At 38.6% G+C, this 18379-nt stretch overlaps 2 protein-coding genes and 1 long non-coding RNA gene across 6 annotated transcripts in view; 1 reads left to right on the top strand and 2 right to left on the bottom strand.

Moving 5' to 3' along the window:
- The window catches only part of LOC122640430, a 28742-nt gene extending 11765 nt beyond the window's left edge, over nt 1-16977 (bottom strand). Inside the window, exons 1-2 of the mRNA XM_043833624.1 lie at nt 16943-16977; nt 16853-16904 (exon numbers count right to left, since the gene is read on the bottom strand). The gene's annotated coding sequence lies outside the window, so the exon portion shown is untranslated. The remainder of the gene's footprint in view (nt 1-16852; nt 16905-16942) is intronic.
- Nucleotides 1266-18379, bottom strand: part of LOC122640429 (ubiquinone biosynthesis protein COQ9-B, mitochondrial) — a 22344-nt gene continuing 5230 nt past the window's right edge. The window contains exons 2-8 of one of the 4 annotated variants that reach the window (XM_043833623.1): nt 13819-13826; nt 9622-10000; nt 4592-4699; nt 2160-2321; nt 1895-2066; nt 1623-1696; nt 1266-1508 (exon numbers count right to left, since the gene is read on the bottom strand). In XM_043833623.1, the coding sequence (XP_043689558.1) occupies nt 1428-1508; nt 1623-1696; nt 1895-2066; nt 2160-2321; nt 4592-4699; nt 9622-9978 (954 nt within the window). In that variant the 5' untranslated portion in view covers nt 9979-10000; nt 13819-13826 and the 3' untranslated portion in view covers nt 1266-1427. Of the gene's footprint in view, nt 1509-1622; nt 1697-1894; nt 2067-2159; nt 2322-4591; nt 4700-9621; nt 10005-13818; nt 13853-16448; nt 16469-16829; nt 16869-18379 lie in introns of those variants that run through there. The other 3 variants (XM_043833621.1, XM_043833620.1, XM_043833622.1) reach the window with 3 other exon arrangements.
- LOC122640431 overlaps nt 18017-18379 on the top strand; it is a 15714-nt gene continuing 15351 nt past the window's right edge. The window contains exon 1 of the long non-coding RNA XR_006329659.1: nt 18017-18111. This is a non-coding gene — a long non-coding RNA (uncharacterized LOC122640431). The remainder of the gene's footprint in view (nt 18112-18379) is intronic.

Raw genomic sequence — 18379 nt, 5'->3', positions numbered from 1 at the left:
CAATATCTCAAACTCACATTTGCACTCAAAAAAAATATCTCAAACTCACACATTAAGGCTGTGTTTTGGTATGTATTCTAGGTTGATTTTGCATTCTTGAGTGATCCAAGAATGCGAAACTATTGTATTTATCGCCCAAGAAGTTAAATCAACCTATAATGCATTCCAAGAATGCATAACAAACACCGCCTAACACTTCAACTCAAAAAGAATTGAAAGAAAAATATTTCCACACTGGCAGAAGAGGCAATACCAGCACCTTCACTTTCTCTTCATCTCCCTAGATTCTTAGAGGTCAATATAAAAAAATTATATTAATATGTATTACTCCAATTACAATTAGCGTGTTCGACAATGTGGCCTCATTCCACTACATGATTGATGGAGCTTTGTATTCATCCATCCATGCGTTCTGCACGCGATAATCAATGGATATCTTTTTACCCAACACCACAAAAAAAAAATGACGCATCAATAATTGGTATGTTCTCCAAGTTGCCAGTTTGGATAACCACTCTCCCAAAAGTGTATCCATGGTTGCATAAACTTGAAGCCTATTTTAAAAAAAAAAATCGAACTTCAGAAAATTTTTGGAATACAAATAGTAATAAAATATAGGGAGAATGTTCTCTATGCCGCAGTGCAAGTTGCGCCCAGGCACATGGACAGCCTGTGCAGGAGGGCAAGGTGATCATTGCGCCCACCCCCATGTGCCTAGGCACAACCTACGCTACGGCACAGAGAACAGCGCCCCTAAAATATATAAAGATCCAATTTGAGAACAAATTTTGAAAAGATGCCTTTCACATCATCTTTCAATACCTGGTCGTGTGTGGCCTATACGCTCAGACATAGGGCTGTGCAAAATAACCATTACACTTACATTGGAAGGCAGAAATTCTTGAAGGCACAATGATCATAGCTCGCTGCCCTGTGTCTAGGTGGAGGGCTGCGCACCACATGGGATCAGGTAGCATTCTCTTTCTCTTATCATTATTAGTATCAGTATAATTATCATTATTGCAACAATTGGCCTCACCTGTAGTGTACATGCATATCTTTGATATTTTATTTTGCCTTATGGCAATACATTTGACCTGAACTTCACTACGATTAGAAGCTTTGGAGATAAATGCTTTATGCCCACAAAATCTGAGCACCAACACCATCTGTTGAGGATTTTTCTTTCGTTTCTAATTATGGAGCTCAAGTGGTTCAAGTCCTGAAAGGTCCATTAGTTGTGAACCACTTACCCAAGAAAAGAATGAGATATAAGATTTAACAGATTTTTATTTGAATTTGGATCATGCAGATACATTTAGACCTAGATAGAATATAATTCTTGCTTTTATCTTTTAGAAAGCCAACACCATCAGTTGAGTATCAGTGCTGGAGAAGAGTTATTGATTGGACCTGCCCGGTGATATCTATCGCTGTAAAACTCTCTTCATTATATCCTGTAATGGGTTCCCCATTCCTGCACCAACAGTTTCCGCCAAATACTTTGCCTGCAAAAATTCCCAGCAGAATGAGGCGATCATGGTACCACTCCAGGAACCCACATTGGCACAACCATAGTATTCGGATAAAGAAACAGAATGGGATAAGTGTTAGGAGCTTACCTCTTGGATAGCCTTCCCAATGTCGAAAGCATCTTTGACTCGACCATCCATGAAATGCCATGTGTCCTGAAAATCTGCAGCAATTTGAAAGCAAATACCAATCAGAACACAAGGATGCAGTACCCTACTTCTAACCTCCCCCCCCCCCCCTCCTCCCCTCCAAAAAAAAAAAAAGAATCCATGGCTTGGTTAACCACACTATATTTACTCCATAACCACCACAGAAGAGTTTATAAACCTATGTCGAAGAAGTGCACAAGAAGAAAACAAACCTGGTGAGTTATCAGTCAGCATGTACACCTCAGACGTTGAATATATTCCTCCAATGACCGTACGCTTCAAATACCAGTCAATATCAGAGGCCTGATCACCAGTGGCATGCAAGATTTCATCAACCAGCATTGCTCGCTGCTTAAAACTGGTTGGAATATTCATTGGTTGTGCCTGTCAAGAAGCACAAAAAAAATTTGGCGGAGGAATCAGCAATTGGGCTCGGTGGCTGAACCTCTTAAGCCTAATGACAGAAAATAGTACAACCTGGATGCTAAGTGCCTGAGGCCATTTTGATATGTGGGGAGCTTGCATTTCTAGGCGAATCCAAATAAGCTTTGAGACACATTCGCTGGGTATCAAGTTTCTCAATTCCTCTCCCGAGTCAATTATATCAATAAGTCTTTGTAGGCATTCATCCATGAAAAACTGGATTAAGAAAAAAATAGAAGATCACATGAATCTGAGACACTAATAAAATTATTCATTAAATGAAAGAGAACATATCCTGGCTAGATTGTAAAGAGCTAGAATGCTCTCAGCATCACTTGAATAAGGAACATCTACAGTAACCAGGACTAGAACTCCCAAACTAATAAGCCTAAGGCACAGACACCGGCCAGTGGTGTATGAGATGAGGGTGTTCACCAAGATATCCATCGAATCACCCAAAAATAAAAGGAATAATATACCAGATAAACTTTCTCATCACTACCCTCTATACAGCCAGACTCGCATAGGATTTGTAGGTAAATCAAAAACCAATTGGAAAAACAAACATAGGGTTTCCAACCTCTAAATTTGCTGCAACAAATAGTGAACAGTTGATTAAAAGCAATAAGGAGGCCTGTAAGTACTGACTCAAACGCATGCTACATTGGATTCATCTTTGGGAGACAAGAAACTGCTATGCGACCTCAAACTCTTCGTATCCAGGGCAGCTAGTGCTTCTGAATCCTGATGATTACTAACAGGAAAAAGAAGCAACCATCACTTGACTTCCGAATAGGCCCTTATTGCATTAGCATGTGTGAGAACCCTATTATTATCACTTATCAACATTGTCGTTGGAAAAGGGCGACTTCTTCAGATCGTCTTCTTCCACCAGATAGGGGAGGAAACTCTCTAGATCACAGGCTGGTCCCCTAGGCCCTGAGGTTTGGCGTGATAGGTCATCTGTAGAAAGAGTAGGGGATAGTTAGGTGGATGCAACAGGAGAAGGCTATCCAGATGTGGATCAACAAGGAAGCAGCGTTGAAAATTGTTCAAGGTAACAAAACTTTGGGTGTGGTCTAGCCTCGAGGAGATGAACATGTCTTCGATATTTTTCATTTATTTGGAATAAAAAGATCATGGGTTTGAGTTCAATCTTGTAATATTCCATCTGGGAGTTCGGCCTGGGGTTTGTTTGTTGGGAGTTTGGAAGGGAGGGTAGGGTATGGAAGGGGGGTTTTTCTCTTAGATCCGGTGTGGTCTGCCATGCCTTCCACTTCTATTGGTTTTGTTTCATGATGATTTTGGAGTGCCTCTAATTGAAGATAAGTTGAAGGAGAGACGTTTAATGTGGTATGGGCATTTGCAGCAGAGGACTTTGAGCACAACAGTACAGAGTGATATAATACACACTAGAGGAGTTCAAAGGTCAAGAGTAGACCAAATATTACTTGGGAAGAAGTGTTGAAATATATGAATGGCTTTGGGTTGACCTCAAACATGGCCTGTAGAAATTGGAAAACAGCATTTGTACAGCCGACCCTATTTAGTTGGGAAAAGGCTTACGGTGAGTTCTTTCCCTCCCTTTCTTCTAGTAAAGTTATGTTTTGTTTTTGATCCCCTCCCCCAAAACCCAAAGAATAAGATGAAGAAACAACCAACACAGTGAAGATAAGAAGAGGAAGTCTGAACATAGAGGACTTATCTGGTGACGCTGAAACTCCCAATTGCCTCAGTAAAGGAAACTTAAAAATTGTCACTCCTTACAGTAGCAATACTTCGGGGCCAGACCACCCCTCAGTGTGTAAAGAAAAAGAAAGAAAGGGAGCTATTAACTGTTACGTGCAGAATATTGGTAGTATTATTCGGCTAGGGTATATATATATATATATATATTGAATATTTAATTATTAATTATTTATTGGTGTTATGTAATTATTGTTTTAAGTAGTTTTAAGTATTGGGTTGGGAGTTATCAACGTTAAGTTGTGGGGAGTAGTTATTAGTAAGTGGTAGGAGTTATTACAGAAGTGGGTTACTTAGTTGTACGGGTAGTTATTCATGTCTAGATGGAGTTGTAGCTCCCTCATTTTCCAGTATGATAGCCATTGAGTTTGCTTTTCTGTGGGAGTGATGTGGCAATATGAGGAATCCTATCCATGTATTTAGAGTGGACTTTGATCTAGATTGAGTTAAGTGTTCTCCTCTATGTACTCTCTCTCTAAAATTTTGGATTAATTATGCTTTCATCCCAACATGAATTAGTGAGTAGTTATGGCCTAAAACCAGATAGTGGCTATACGGGAAATTGTATTTCACAATTTTGAATGATAATGAGCTTTACCAACATGAAAATTCAAACAGATCCATATATCGCCATTACAAATGTATTAATCCATGCCACCACTAACCCCCCTTAAAAAAAAAAAAAAGAGAGAGCAAAGGGAAAAAATCAGAACCAAAAGAATGGGAGAAGAGGTTTGTACCTCTACAAGTACAGCTTCTTTCCTGGGGAATGATCCAACAATAGCAGGAGAGACTCCAACCTCCCTTGCCCCTGTAATCATGGCTGCTTCAGTCCATCCCAAACTGACCTGCATTTCAACCCAAGATAAGAACTTCACTAATTCACAAACCAAACTGCATATCTCCACAAGTTAAACTTATGACTCCAAATCCTAATCAAAGCCACAACAAAATAATTTGATTGGTCACTGAGTTCAGCCTATTTTCTCCATTAGTTCGGTGGGATAATGTAGTGGCTTACATATGATGCAATGGCTCTTGATTGGATTGAGAAACTGAACCGAATATGGAAGCCCAGTGTACCCAGGCCGATAGGTAGCCAACCCAACTCAAGATCCAGGCCTCTTTTGGGCCAAAATAAGGCTTCAGTAGGCACTTGTGGGGGCAATGTTCAGTGATTAGTTACTTAAGTTATAGGGCATTTCATAATTTTTTTTTATTTAAACGGGAGTCCGTGCAGTCATGAGTTTCTATTTAAATCTTTAGAAAGCTTCTTATTATTAATTCTAGGGGTCCCAATTAGTCGCCAAGTTGGTCCATGTCTCAAGCTAGTTATTGTTTGAGTTAAAGTTAGGATTTTAGAATCATATATGTAGGAGATCATAACCCACAATTTCGTTGGTTGATTGAAATAAAATTCTGGTTGTTGAAGAGGTGTGCTTCTGCCGTACTGACTCTACGCAACAGCAACTGGAATTTTCTCTTCGAAATTTCTCTCCCATATCCTATTTCTCCCATCGAATCCCTCTCTCCCATATTTTATTTCTCCTACTTTCTCTCTGACTTCTTCCTTTTCCCCCTTTTTGGTTACAGGTTGATACAACTGGGAACGTATCAGAACTAGGTTCAGAGCACTCAAATTCACACAGAACCATTATCTTCTGCTAAACATATCTGTAAGCCGAGAATCAAAGTCTTCTTTTAATCTGTAATAGGTCTGTTTAATTCTTTTATCTGCCTCTTTTTCTCTAGTCTTCCTTTTTTTACTTTACACTAATCGTCCCTCTTCTTTTCCCTTATGCCCTTAAAAGAAGCTTTAAGGAGGATGAAAGTAGGCAAGGCAGAAGGCCCAGATGAGGTCACAATAGAAGTGTGGAAGAGCTTAGGAATCTGCGGTTTATCTTGGCAAACCAAGCTGTTTAATAAGATTATGAGCACAAGGAAAATGCCAAATGAATGGAGGAGAAGCATCGTAGCCCGATTTACAAAAATAAAGGTGATATTCAAAGGTGCAATAACTATAGAGGCATAACAATAATGAGTCATACTATGAAATTATGGGAGAGGGATATTGAAACTCACCTGAGACAAGAAACTACTATTATGGAGAACCAATTTGGTTTTATGCCAGTATGATCCACGATAGAAGCTATTTACTTAAGAGACTCATCGAAAGATTTAGAGATTGCAAAAAGGATCTCCATATGAGGGCGGGCCATGGTGCAACGGTTAGGTTCCTCCATTGTGACCAAGTGGTCATAGGTTCAAGTCTGGAAACATCCTCTCTGTGAAAGCAGGGGTAAGGCATCTATAGTATGACCCTCCCCAGACCCCGCAGTGGTGGTAGCCTTGTGCACTGGGTACGCCCTTTTTTAATAAGGATCTCCATATGGTCTTTATTGAACTAGAAAAAGCTTATGACAGAGTCCCTAGAGAAATAATTTGGCAAGTACTAGATAAGATAAGTGTTTCAATTAAATATGTGGATATAATTAAAGATCTATATGATGGTGTGGCAATAGGGGACCAAGCTAGTGAATCTCAATTACAATTGGGTTACATCAACGATCAGCTTTAAGCCCTTAACTTGATTTCGCTTATCATGGATGATTTAACCAGAGACATTCAAGATGAGGAACCATGGTGTAGGCTCTTTGCTGATGATTTGTGTTGGTGGATGAGACAAAAGCAAGGATTAACGCCAAGTTGGAGTTATGGAGATCAACCTTGGAATCAAAAGGTTTTAAGATAAGTAGAACAAAGACGGAGTATATGGTGTGTAACTTTGGTTACACTAAGACGGATAATGAAGTGGTGGAAATTAAAGAGAGGGAGGTTCTGCACAGTGATTATTTAGGTATCTGGGCTCACTCATAAATAAAGAAGGTGATATAGAGGATGGCGTTTCACACAGAATTAGACTAGGACGGATAAAGTGAAGAGGTGCGTCCGAAGTATTGTATGATCCGCCAATTCCTTTAAAACTTAAAAGAGAATTTTATAGGACAGTCATACGACCGGCTATGATGTATGGTGCTAAATGTTAGGCAATTAAAAAGCATCATATAGATAAACTCAAGTGTAGCAGAGATGAGGATGTTGAGATGGATGAGTGGTAAAACTAAGAAGGATCAAGTAAGGAATGATCATATTTGACCTGATTTGGGAGTAGCTCCGATACATGATAAGCTACGAGCAAGTCGTTTAAGGTGGCATGGCCATGTTCAACGGAGGCCTTTGGATGCTCCAGTACAGAGGAGCGATTTGATTCAGATTGAAAGAACTAAAAAGGCTAGGGGCAGACCTAAAATGACCTTAGGAGAAGTGGTGAAGAAAGACATGAATAGCTTAGACCTTGTATCAAGTATGACCATGAATAGAGCAGATTGGAAAGCAAGGATCCATGTAGCTGACGCCATTTAGTTGGGACTTGGGATAAGGCAGAGTTGTTTCTGTTGTTATTGTTGTTCCATATTCCAAATTCTGAGGTCTAATTTCTAATTCCTTTCTACAATCAATGTCAGCTTCTTAAACCTATTCTGATCTGAAAATTAATGGATAATATAGAACAGGAATCTATTACTACTTAAACCAGTTAATCAAAAATCCTTGAAACTCTTTTAGCCTTTATTTTAGGTCTGATAATATAGAATAGGAATCTGTTAACTGGTACATGAATTTTCTTCTCCACAATAGGACTGAAAGTGGGGTAGTGCAAATTGATGATAGAGAGTTACCGCAAAGTGATAATTTTAGGTACTTAAGTTCAATCACAAATAAAAGGAGGAGATATAGAGGATGATGTTGCACAAAGAATTAAAGAAAGGTGGATGAAGTGGAGAGGTGCGTTCGGAGTGATGTGTGGTTGACGTATTCCTTTAAATTGAAAGGGAAATATCATAGGACAGTTATAAAACTAGCAATGATGTATCGAACTAAATGTCGGATAGTGAAGAAACAACATTAAAACAAAACTTAGTTGCTGAAATGAGGATATTAAAAGGGATGAATGGCAAAACTAGAAAAAGATCAAATAAGGAATGAAAACATTAGGACTAATTAGGAGTAGCTGCAATAAAAGATAAGTTGAGAGAATGTTGTTTGAGGTGGCATGGACATGTACAACAAAGGCTTTAAATTCTCTAATAAGGAGCAGTGACTTGATCAGATTAAAGGAGTTAAAAGAGCCAGGGGTAGGCCTAAAATGACCTAGGAGAAGTGGCGAGGAAAGACATATATAGCTTAGGATTAGTAACAAGTATGTCTATGAATAGAGCTGGTTGGAGAAAGAAGATCTATGTAGCTGACCCCATAGTTGATTTGAATTGAGTTGACTAGTTGATCTCTGTCTGCATTAACATATCAAACAGACTGCAAAACTCAATACTATGCTATGATTATAACCAATAATAACAACACACACACACACACTGATGCAGATCCTAGCCTCCTCGAATTGAAGAAGCCACCCTAAGCCTAGGGTTTTAATAGGAGCCTTAGCTTAGTTTATTTTAGTTCCATACTTAGTTTTCATTTTGTGTTTTTAATTGAACCGGTTTAAATTGGTTGCATCCAATTGGTTCAATTGGTCTAATTTAAGTGAAGTGATCCTATTGGCTAAGAGGTCCTTATATCTTATTGGCTAGTAGGGAATCTTCTTTTATTTTAAGTAGTTTAAGTTTTTTTTAAGTCATTAGGACTCTATTTTGAGTCTATTTCAGTTTCCTAGTCAGTTTAAGTTAGCTAATAGGTTAAGGATTGGGTTAGGCCATTCCTTTTTAGTGTCTAAGTCTATTTTTGAGTCTTCTATATAAGTTTGTAAGGGAGGCCAGCATTGTAGACGAATTTTGATTAATAAAAACTCAGCTTTATGCTTGCTGCCTTTGTTGCTACCTTTGCTCCATCATGAGTGTGCCTTGTGAGTAATATCAAGGTTGCCTTGTGAGCAATATCAAGGTGAAGGGATTGGTGGATCTCCAATCGACTCCTTGCATCGTGAAGATCAGGAGGGCTGCTACTTATCTCCTTGCATCTTGTAGATTGGGAGACCCCATTGTTCATCTTCAAAGCTGCTACCATTGAAGATCTCTTCAAATCCAGTAAGTTTGAATCTGAACTTTGTTTAAACCTTCTTCTCACTCCTACCTCAACTAGGACTCCCTCATAAATCCAGATCTAGCCATCAACTTCGAACCAAACTTCCAGCATACAACCCCCACACTTCTCCCTACACTCAACCTTAACCCTAGTCCTTAGTCTCCACTGTAACCCCTCCATTCCCCCACTCCATTGAACCTAGAAAACCTGCAACTCGATTCTGCCCAACTGCAGAATTTTAGAACCCTTCCAAACCCTAATATTCTTATGCCGTTAAAGCCTCCTAAACCTGCATTTTAATACCCTATAAACCCCTTTCCTAAAATGCATCTCTAAACCCTAGATTCTAAAACCTAAAACCCGAAACCCTAAACCTAAATTTCTGGAATTTTAATTTCTTATTTAAACCTAATTAAACCTATACCATTAACTTCCTAAAAACCTGCATATCATTACTACTTAAAACCCTAACTCAAACTCCTAGTCTTGACCCTAACTTCTGCCTATTTAGCCTAAGCTGTCCCAAACCAGCAGCCTTGTTAATTGATTCTATCACCCTGGCTCCTAGTGGGACTATTCCTACCTAGGACTACATTACACACACGAGAGAAACTGTGATCAAACATCATGCTAACATCTTCTGAAAGGCAAACATAAATGAGGGTGCACTAACCACATGACGAAGAGCTGCCTGAAGGACACGTGCTTGCTCCTCTTGGTACTCAATTCTCGGTTGTCGCACTCCTCTAGAGCTCTGTCTCTCCTGAGATTGTTCATTTATAGATGCAGCTGCTCCTGTTGTTGCAGATGCAGAATGTGCTTCTTCATTACTGAACCCAGCAGCTGCTGTTGTTGCAGATGCAGAATTTACGGTTTCTGTTTGTTTTGGGGAATGAATAGGGTCTGTGTGTCTCAAGGGTTGAGCATTGGAGTCGGTGGAGAAACAAGAAGATTTGGTGGTGATAGGAGAAACTGCAAAGCGTCGATGTGCTGGGATGACAAGGAAGCGCTTCACCACGGATCGATACATCTCAAACGCACAGTGTCAATAGTTTTCTGCCAAGAATCAGTCACACTCAGTATTTACATGCCATAGAGTGGCTCCAAATAAGATGATTTAGGGAGTTCAAAATCTGTATGTAATGAAAATTTGGTTTGCCAAATTATCCAGTCAAGACACCAAATCTTACATAATTCTATCGTTACTCATGATAACTACATTTCCTTTCAACAGCAGCAAAAACATCAACAAGAAGAAGCAAGCAACATTTCCTAACGAAGAAAAGGAAAGGTAAACAAATCATAACAGAAGAAACTTTCAGAAGAATTAAGAGAAATGATCCAACCATCCCACTAGTAAGTCATTTTTAGATCCATACAGTATAGAAAATATAAAATCATCACTATCAACATTCATGCAATACACACTGCCTCTTTAAAATGTCCTACAATTAAACAAACATGTAATTCCTTCTTTTGGTAACTTGTCTACCAGTGTTGAATCAATCAACAACTATAAAACTATAAATTAACGTCCAAAAACAAAAGGAAGCCATGTTTTGTTTCAATCATATTCCATTATGCATGTCAATCTTATAATAGTAACATGGTATATAAACTTTAACAAGCAATTACAATCCTATAAGGGAAATGTTTTTGGATTGCCACAGAACAAGGAAAGTCAGTCCACAAATAATAAATATTAAACATAAATTAACAGTACTTTCACACTTATTGTCTTATTACAAATAAGTGGATTTTTTACATTGACGCAGTGAGTTGATGTCAACCAAAGCCAAGCCAAAAATCAATGTAGGAGTGGACCATAGTTTGAAATCACAGTTGAAACCACCAAGATTTCGCGAAATATTTCATTTCGAAAAAGGTCAAAATGAAACTGGATGCTCCATCAAAAAAATAAAAAAAATGAAACTGGATGCAACTCAGTAGGAATGTAGGGTTCGACTTGGTTTTGGTACAAAACGTACATATTAAAGATTTTGTATTTTTTGGCCAAATCAGCTACGTTTCTTGGTGGAACAAAGTGTTGGGGACTACTACAATGCATCTACAGCTGCAAGGTATACCCTTTTCCCACGAAAGTTTCGAACCTTCCCGAAACTCTATGAGGTACTGACATAGAGCTGAAGGAACAGTTTTGCAGGGGCTTTTTAACCTTGGTTGTACAATTGTACTTGACTACTTATAATACTTATACACTTGTACTGTACTTGTAACACTTTGACAATGTGTAATATTAAATGGTTTTTCATCATTCTTAATGCATATACCATTTTGGGTGTGTGTTTTTATAATCAAAAGGTTCCAATATGTTTAGAAATACTTAATTAAGGTTTAATTGAAGTTTCAGGCCAAGAATATGGTTATTTGACCACCGAAATGGCCAGCCGAAACATGTAGAGTTTGGTCGAATTTATTCTTCCCTGTCGTGATGTGATCCCAATCAGATTGTAATTCGAAACTTTTATGGATCCCAACAAGGCGATACGTGGGTTTGGGCTTCTCCTACATAGATGCTCTCCATGAACTGTAACATAATAAAGTCAAAATATATCATCTTTGTTTAGATTCCATACATCTTGAGTGGATTTCATGTTCTGTATTAAATGCTTCCACATTAACATTATATTGCACATGCCAAAATAGATGTTGGAATTCCTGAGGAAATTTCACTTTTACAAGGCAAAAAGAAAAAGAAAATACCATATTCCCAAGGAAATACCACTCCTTCCAAAGATAAACAATTGCCACCATATTCAAAGTGGCTTGAAATTACATTCTATACATACTCAGCATCAAATTTGCATGTCACAGGAATACCTCTAAAATTTAATCATGCTAGGGAGTGACATCACAAAATCAAAACCAGAGATAAATAAAAAAAAATAGTAGGATCTGGTTGATGCAGATTTATCACCAAACTGGGCTTCTTTGCTTAGGAGTAAGTCTAGGGTTGGGTTATATACATGTTGGGCCTTTGATCCCATGAGTTTTCTGTTTTATGGACCTAAAGTATGGGTAATTAGGTTGCATATGGGATTACCTTCTATACTTAGACCGCTCCAAAACTGGTTTGAGCCAGTGGTTCAATTAAAGTGATTTAGTAGTTTTTCTTTTAAGTGTTTAGTGGGGCTAGATTAAGACTCTGTTTTGAGTCTATTTCAGTTTCCTAGTCAGTTTAAGTTACCTAATAGGTTAAGAATTGGGTTAGGCCTTTCCTTTTTAGTGTAGGAGTCAATTTTTGAGTCTTTTATATAAGGTTATAAGGGGGGCAAGTATTGAACACGAATTTTGATATTAATAAAAAGCTTTTGCTGCTCTTCTTCCCCAGTGAAGATTTTTGTCTTGTGTTTGATCAAGGCAGGTGGGATTGGTGTTTGATCCAATCGATACTTTGTGGTGTAAAGCCCAGGTGGTTCTTTTGAAGCTCTTCCTTCAAGTTCTTTGAAGATCTCCTTCAAGTTCTAGTTAAAGATTCAATTCTTATTCAAGTTTCTCAATCAAACAAGCTGCTGCCAAGGAAATTCAGCAACAACAGAAAGTTTGATTCATCCCAACCCTAACCTTTCTTCTTCTAATCCTCTAAACCACCAAACCCTAACATCTCCTCCATCTCTGAACATTGTTCCCATAATCCAAATTCTGCCTAGACCAAAGCAGCCAGCAAAATCCCTCTTTTTTGGATTGAACTCTCCTCTCACCATAAGGAAAACTTGATCCAAGTTGCTCCCTCATCTGACCATCATAAACCCTAAATCCATCTTTTCCTCTTTTCAAAAACCTGAAATCCTTACCCTACCCTAACCTTGCTGCCCATTCAAGTTTACATACCTAACTCCATCAAAACATCTCAGGACCTTCACTGGTAGACTCCCCTACTTCAACTTGACATAACCCATACATCAAACACTAACCCTAACCCTAGTTTCACCAAGAACCATATTTTGACCTAGCCGATTCACCTGTTCATAACAAAACCTGGTTGTCTGGCTCCCAGTTGGTCTTCTACGAATCTAGGACTACATTACTGGTAATGTATTATTACCTATTCATGTACAGTATTGAAACAAAGCAACAAAACTGAATTAAAAAACAACAGCTCAGCCTTATCCCAACTAAATGGGGTCGGCTACATGGATCCTTGCCCTCCAATCAGCTCTATTCAAGGTCAATACTAGATACAAGGCCTAAACTATGCAAGTCTTTTCTCACAAAACTGAATTCAATTTTAGAAAATTAAGAATTTGACCTATCAAAAACCAATGAAAAACTAAGCTGAACAGATTGGCAAAATTTGTTGATGGTTGTTGCACTTGGAAGCAAAAAAAGAGAGAGAAATGATAAAAAAAAAATTACCAATCAAACTACTCCTCTAGTTAATTATAACCTATTCATACTTTGTAAAACTAACACTCAATAGAGAGAGAACACATCACCTGAAGTTTCCAAACTAGAAATTAAAATTAATCTAAGAAAACACACAGATTGGAATTTATTTGACTTAACGAAACCCACTGTTGAAAATAAAATCCAGTGAGGTATCCACAATTGCTTAATAAATTGTCTTATTAGATGTGATTAAGCTATCAAAACAGTCAGTGGCTCATGGGTTTCTGAATGCATCAGAAGATATGGGATAAAATCAGGAACTCTGAGATGCACACCCATGAAATAAACCAAAAGTAATTGGACAAAAAAAGTGTTTCTTTACCTCCTTTCCATCAATCAGATTCCAGGAAACAATTGAGTGGCAAGTCAAAGAGGAGAAAGAAATATAAAAAATAAAATAAAATCTGAAGCTCCACTCCAAAGATCAACCAGAAGGGGAGAGAGAGAGTGGGGAGGCATACCTTTGAGGTCTCTCAGAATGAGTTACTCTTGTCACAAGTGGGTCCTAGTGCCGTTGCTAGTGATCAAAAACTCGACCGAAACCTGTCGAAACCGTTGAGTTGTTTCGGTTTCGACAGGTTCCGAAACGAAATCCTGCTGGAGTTTTAAAAATCCCTTAATTCGACCAAGTTTCGCTGGTTTCGGCCAGGTTTCGCTGGTTTCGATCGGGTTTCGCTGGTTTTGGCCAGGTTTCCCAAGCCCCTCCCCTTCCACCCATTAATGATGAATCTAATATACGATTAAATCTATGTATTATTAAAGACGAGAAAAGCGCATGCTTGACACTTGTAAGAAGTTGTTATTGTTATTGTGCAGAGTGCTGAGTTCGGCGTCGTTTTCTACCCAAGAAAGAGTTTATGGTGAAGCACTCGTGAAATTCTAACAACCTTCCATTCCCTTAATAGAGGATTAAACGATACTTAAAGTAGAACGGTTGGAGACCACCATCAGTCCACTACCCATCTTAAATCGAATTAATACTATACTATAGAAAGAAAGCAAGATTAGACTCCACAGAGCATAGCGTCATGGGTAATGTTGAGCCTCGGCCTATGCTATCTATGCTCTATGAGGAGGAGGAGGTGAAGAAAAAGTCAAAAGAACAATAACCCCATTAGTGACAGAATCGGACGACGTTGAGCAGCAACAAATTCTTACAATCTCGGTGAGCCCTTCCCTAAATTGGGATATCTTGGACAAGTTGACGATGGGGCTTATCATTGAGCAGTAATGGACTATCAGACCAACTGGTCCCATAACATGTCATGAGATATGTATGTTGTGCATTCGGAGGAACAGCTTCACAATCTTTAGTGGTACGCTATTCGCCTGTTCGTGGATTAGACCCACCAAGCAACTCCGCATGGAATTGAAGAGGGGCATCTTAATGTTTTATTTCGATTAAATATATTATTCAGGGTTCAAGTACTTTATAATCATGTGAACTAAGTATTTATAATACCACTTTAGTGTCTGTATCAGTGCGTACGTTAATAAACTTGGGTCAATAACCACAAGTACCATTTTCAGTGATTTTTTGGTGAAATTAATTCATGGATTGTGTTTAAAATGTCAAAAAATAGGCAACCTGCAAAAAATCAGACTTAAAAAACCTTTTTTGGGGGTCGAAACCTTGGTTTCCCCATCAATGGGTAAAAATCCCTGGTTTCGATCGAAACCTACCAAAACTCGGTTTTGGCCAAGTCGAAACCCGAGTTTTTTTTCCTTGGTCGTCGCTGGTTCAGGCTCCCTATCCATGATTTCCAGGGAGAGAAAGAGGATAAGCGAAGAACATGTATTTGGTTATATAGAGGTTTCCATGTGGCAGTGCACAGTTGGTCATTGATGGAAATAGATCCAGGGTCCACATCAAAGGCCATGTATGTTGATTGAAACTCACTCATTCAAAATATTTTTCTCATGTGGACGAATTCAGCTTGAATGGTAAAGCCTATAAAGGGAAAAACTCATTCTCAGATTTCCGTTTTGATAAGAATTTTGAGCCATGTGGACAGATGATGTTGCGATTCCAACTGTTGGTTAGATAGGAAATAGTCTACAATCTAGATTAGCCCACATGTCGATTTTCAGACTCTAATTCAATCAAAACCTCCCCTGTATTTCCATGCAACTTATTAATTTCCAACCGTCCATGTGTGTCCTTGCACCCTAGTATTAATGTTAGAAGATATTAATAACACGAGCATCCCGCGCTCAGAAGTTCCTTCTGCCGAACTCATTTTTCTTCATTGTACTGCAAACAAGCAATTGAGGAATGATAGAATCTCCTTCATGCACAGTTTCCTAAGAGTTCCAAACTTCTTGGGATTTATACACGATCCACCTGGATTTTGACCCATCTCTCTTAGACCCTATGGAGCAAGAAATAAAAAACAACTGGTTTCTCTTTCAAAACAAGGGATGCAACATCGCCAGAAATAAATATCTGGTCAGATTTCAGTAGCAATTGGTGGTTCAAATTGAATGGATAAAGCAACACTATAATTCAAGGAAATTAAACTAGTGTACTTGAAAAGTACATGCAGAACTGGAAATTGAATCAGTGTACATGAAGTCGCGAACGGCACTTGCAGAACTGAAAATAGATGAATCAAATTGAACTTCAATCAAGAAATCCAGAAATCAGATTATTCCTACAGACAGGTTAGCTGTTCAAGCACAAAACTTAAACAGATAGATGGAAACAGAATTTGAATTTAGAAAGTCAAGAATCTAACCTCTTGAAGTCGATGAGAAACTCAGCTGAACAAACCAGCAAAATTTGATTACAGTTCCAGGAAGCAAACAAAATAGAAGAGGGGAGAGGAAGGAGATAGAGAGTACTAATAATCCTAAGCTTCACTGACTTCAGGGGCTAGAAACACCTCTTTAAAAAGAGATTGAAACATCAGACCCCAGGTCTACTACTTACATATCCTATTCATGCTATTGCTAGGAGTTAAAGTACTTAGAGCCCATCCATAAAGAAGGAAATTACTTAAAGCGAATAACCAACAGAGGGAACAAATCAGTTGAAGTTTCCTAATTAGAAATGCTAAAATTGATCAAACAAAAACACGAACAACAGACACTGATTGGATTTGATGAAGTTCATCATTGAGAGGAAAACTAAGCTAGATATCTACAATTGCTTCATATATTTTCTTAATCGAATGTAATTAAGCTATAAGAACACGCAGGTTTCTTCTGAACAACTGGGCTTCAATAAAACTGCATCAGAAGCGATGGAAAAATTGGGAACTGAGATCGAACGTAAACATCCATAAGATATATACAATAAAAAAATAGAAACATAAAGCTCAACTGGGTTCTTTCGTAACTCTCTATTAATCAAATTTAATCAATCAGATGCAGAAGACAGGTCACAGTGGGAGGCAAAACCCAGAAAAAAACGTAGTAACATTAAGCACAACTCAGAGAATTACCCAAAAAGAGTGGGGAGAGACATACCTTTGAGGTTTCTCAGTGAGTACCTCCTGTCGCTGCAAACACGTTGCTTGACAGAGAAGGATAGAGGGTGGGAGAACGATGTTACGACAATATGTGTTAAGTTAAAGGAAAGGTTTCCGTCAGGTTCGAGAAATGGAACGAGGCACAGGGTTTATATCGAGGACCATGGATCCTCATCATAAACCGCTAATTTAGAATCTTTATCTCACGTAGTGGGTAATGAACAGAATTGGGATCTTTATAGGCAAAGTGCAACAGATTATGATTTATCTATCCGCATTATTGGCCATCGGAAGTTTGGTACTGCCAACCGGATAAAATCCTCTCCAATTCTTTAATCTGGCAATTTCTGGCAATACCACCTTCCCTGTTCGACACGTGGTGTTACAAGATCTTGTGGTGGAGATTGAATAGCTCCATGTCATGAAGCCCAACCCGATTTGGCTTCCGGATCAATTTCAACCCGATGAAATGAAAAAACGCAAAAAACCTCGATTGTCCCTCTCCATCTCCCTCTCCATCTCCATCTCCTTCCCTCCTTCCCACCATTGGAGAGGTTCAGGGTCTGATGGATTTTCTTTTTTCCAGACCATGAGGTATTTCAATCCCTGTTTATTTGATTTCTTTCGAGAATATCAAAAAGTGACCCCAAAAAAAAATGAGAGAAGGATAAACTGAATATGGGTTTCCAAAGAAATTACACCCTGTTCATTTGATTTCTTCTGAATATCAAAAAGTGAACCCCCAAAAAATATTCATAGAAGGATAAACTGAATATGGATTTCCAAAGCAATTCCACATACTGGCTTCTCCTGGAAAATCTGACTCTTTTCATTGCTAGGTCTTCTAAATCTCGGTCAAATTTGTAGATCTACAAAAAGTTATTTTTGTTTACTCTTATTTTGCTATCACACTTGGACAGAAAACCGTCTTGGATGTTCAAAACTATAACAAGTACCTGCAACGAAGAATTCTAATTGAAAAAATTGATCCGTCACAAATATATGTGAAACGAAAACCCTTATTCAATTTAAGGTAGCACAAAAGGGGGGAAGCAGATCTTCAACACGATGACCATCGAAATATCCACATCTCCATATAACAGAATTCTGATGCCTAGGGCTTAAAAAAATCGGACCACTGGATCACCAAGCAGGGAGAGAAAAAGAAAGGTATACCTTCTGGTGCTTCTACGCGAAGTTGAAATCCTAAAAAAGCTTCCTGTGACCGTTAGATCCCTCCCCTGCTCCCAGCCAGAGCCATTCTCCAAGTTGCAGAGCTTGTGATTTGATTACCAGAACTTGAAGCTCTCCAAAGGTGGGATGGAGGGAAGGTGATGAACCGAGAGAGAGAGAGAGGGGGAGAGGAAAAGTCTAGGTTTTCCTACGTTTTGGGTTTAGAATCTCATCGGGTTGGGAGTGATCCGGAAGCCAAATCAGGTTGGGTTTCATGAAATGGAGCAATTTAATCTCCACCACAAGATCTTGTAATGTCGTGTGTCGTGTACGGAAGGTGGTATTACCAGGAATTGGCAGATTAAAGAATTGGAG

This window comes from Telopea speciosissima, chromosome 9 (assembly GCF_018873765.1).
Source record: "Telopea speciosissima isolate NSW1024214 ecotype Mountain lineage chromosome 9, Tspe_v1, whole genome shotgun sequence".
Lineage (NCBI taxonomy): Eukaryota > Viridiplantae > Streptophyta > Magnoliopsida > Proteales > Proteaceae > Telopea > Telopea speciosissima.
Note: the sequence above shows the minus strand (reverse complement) of the source record. Positions and strands in the feature narration are given on the sequence as shown.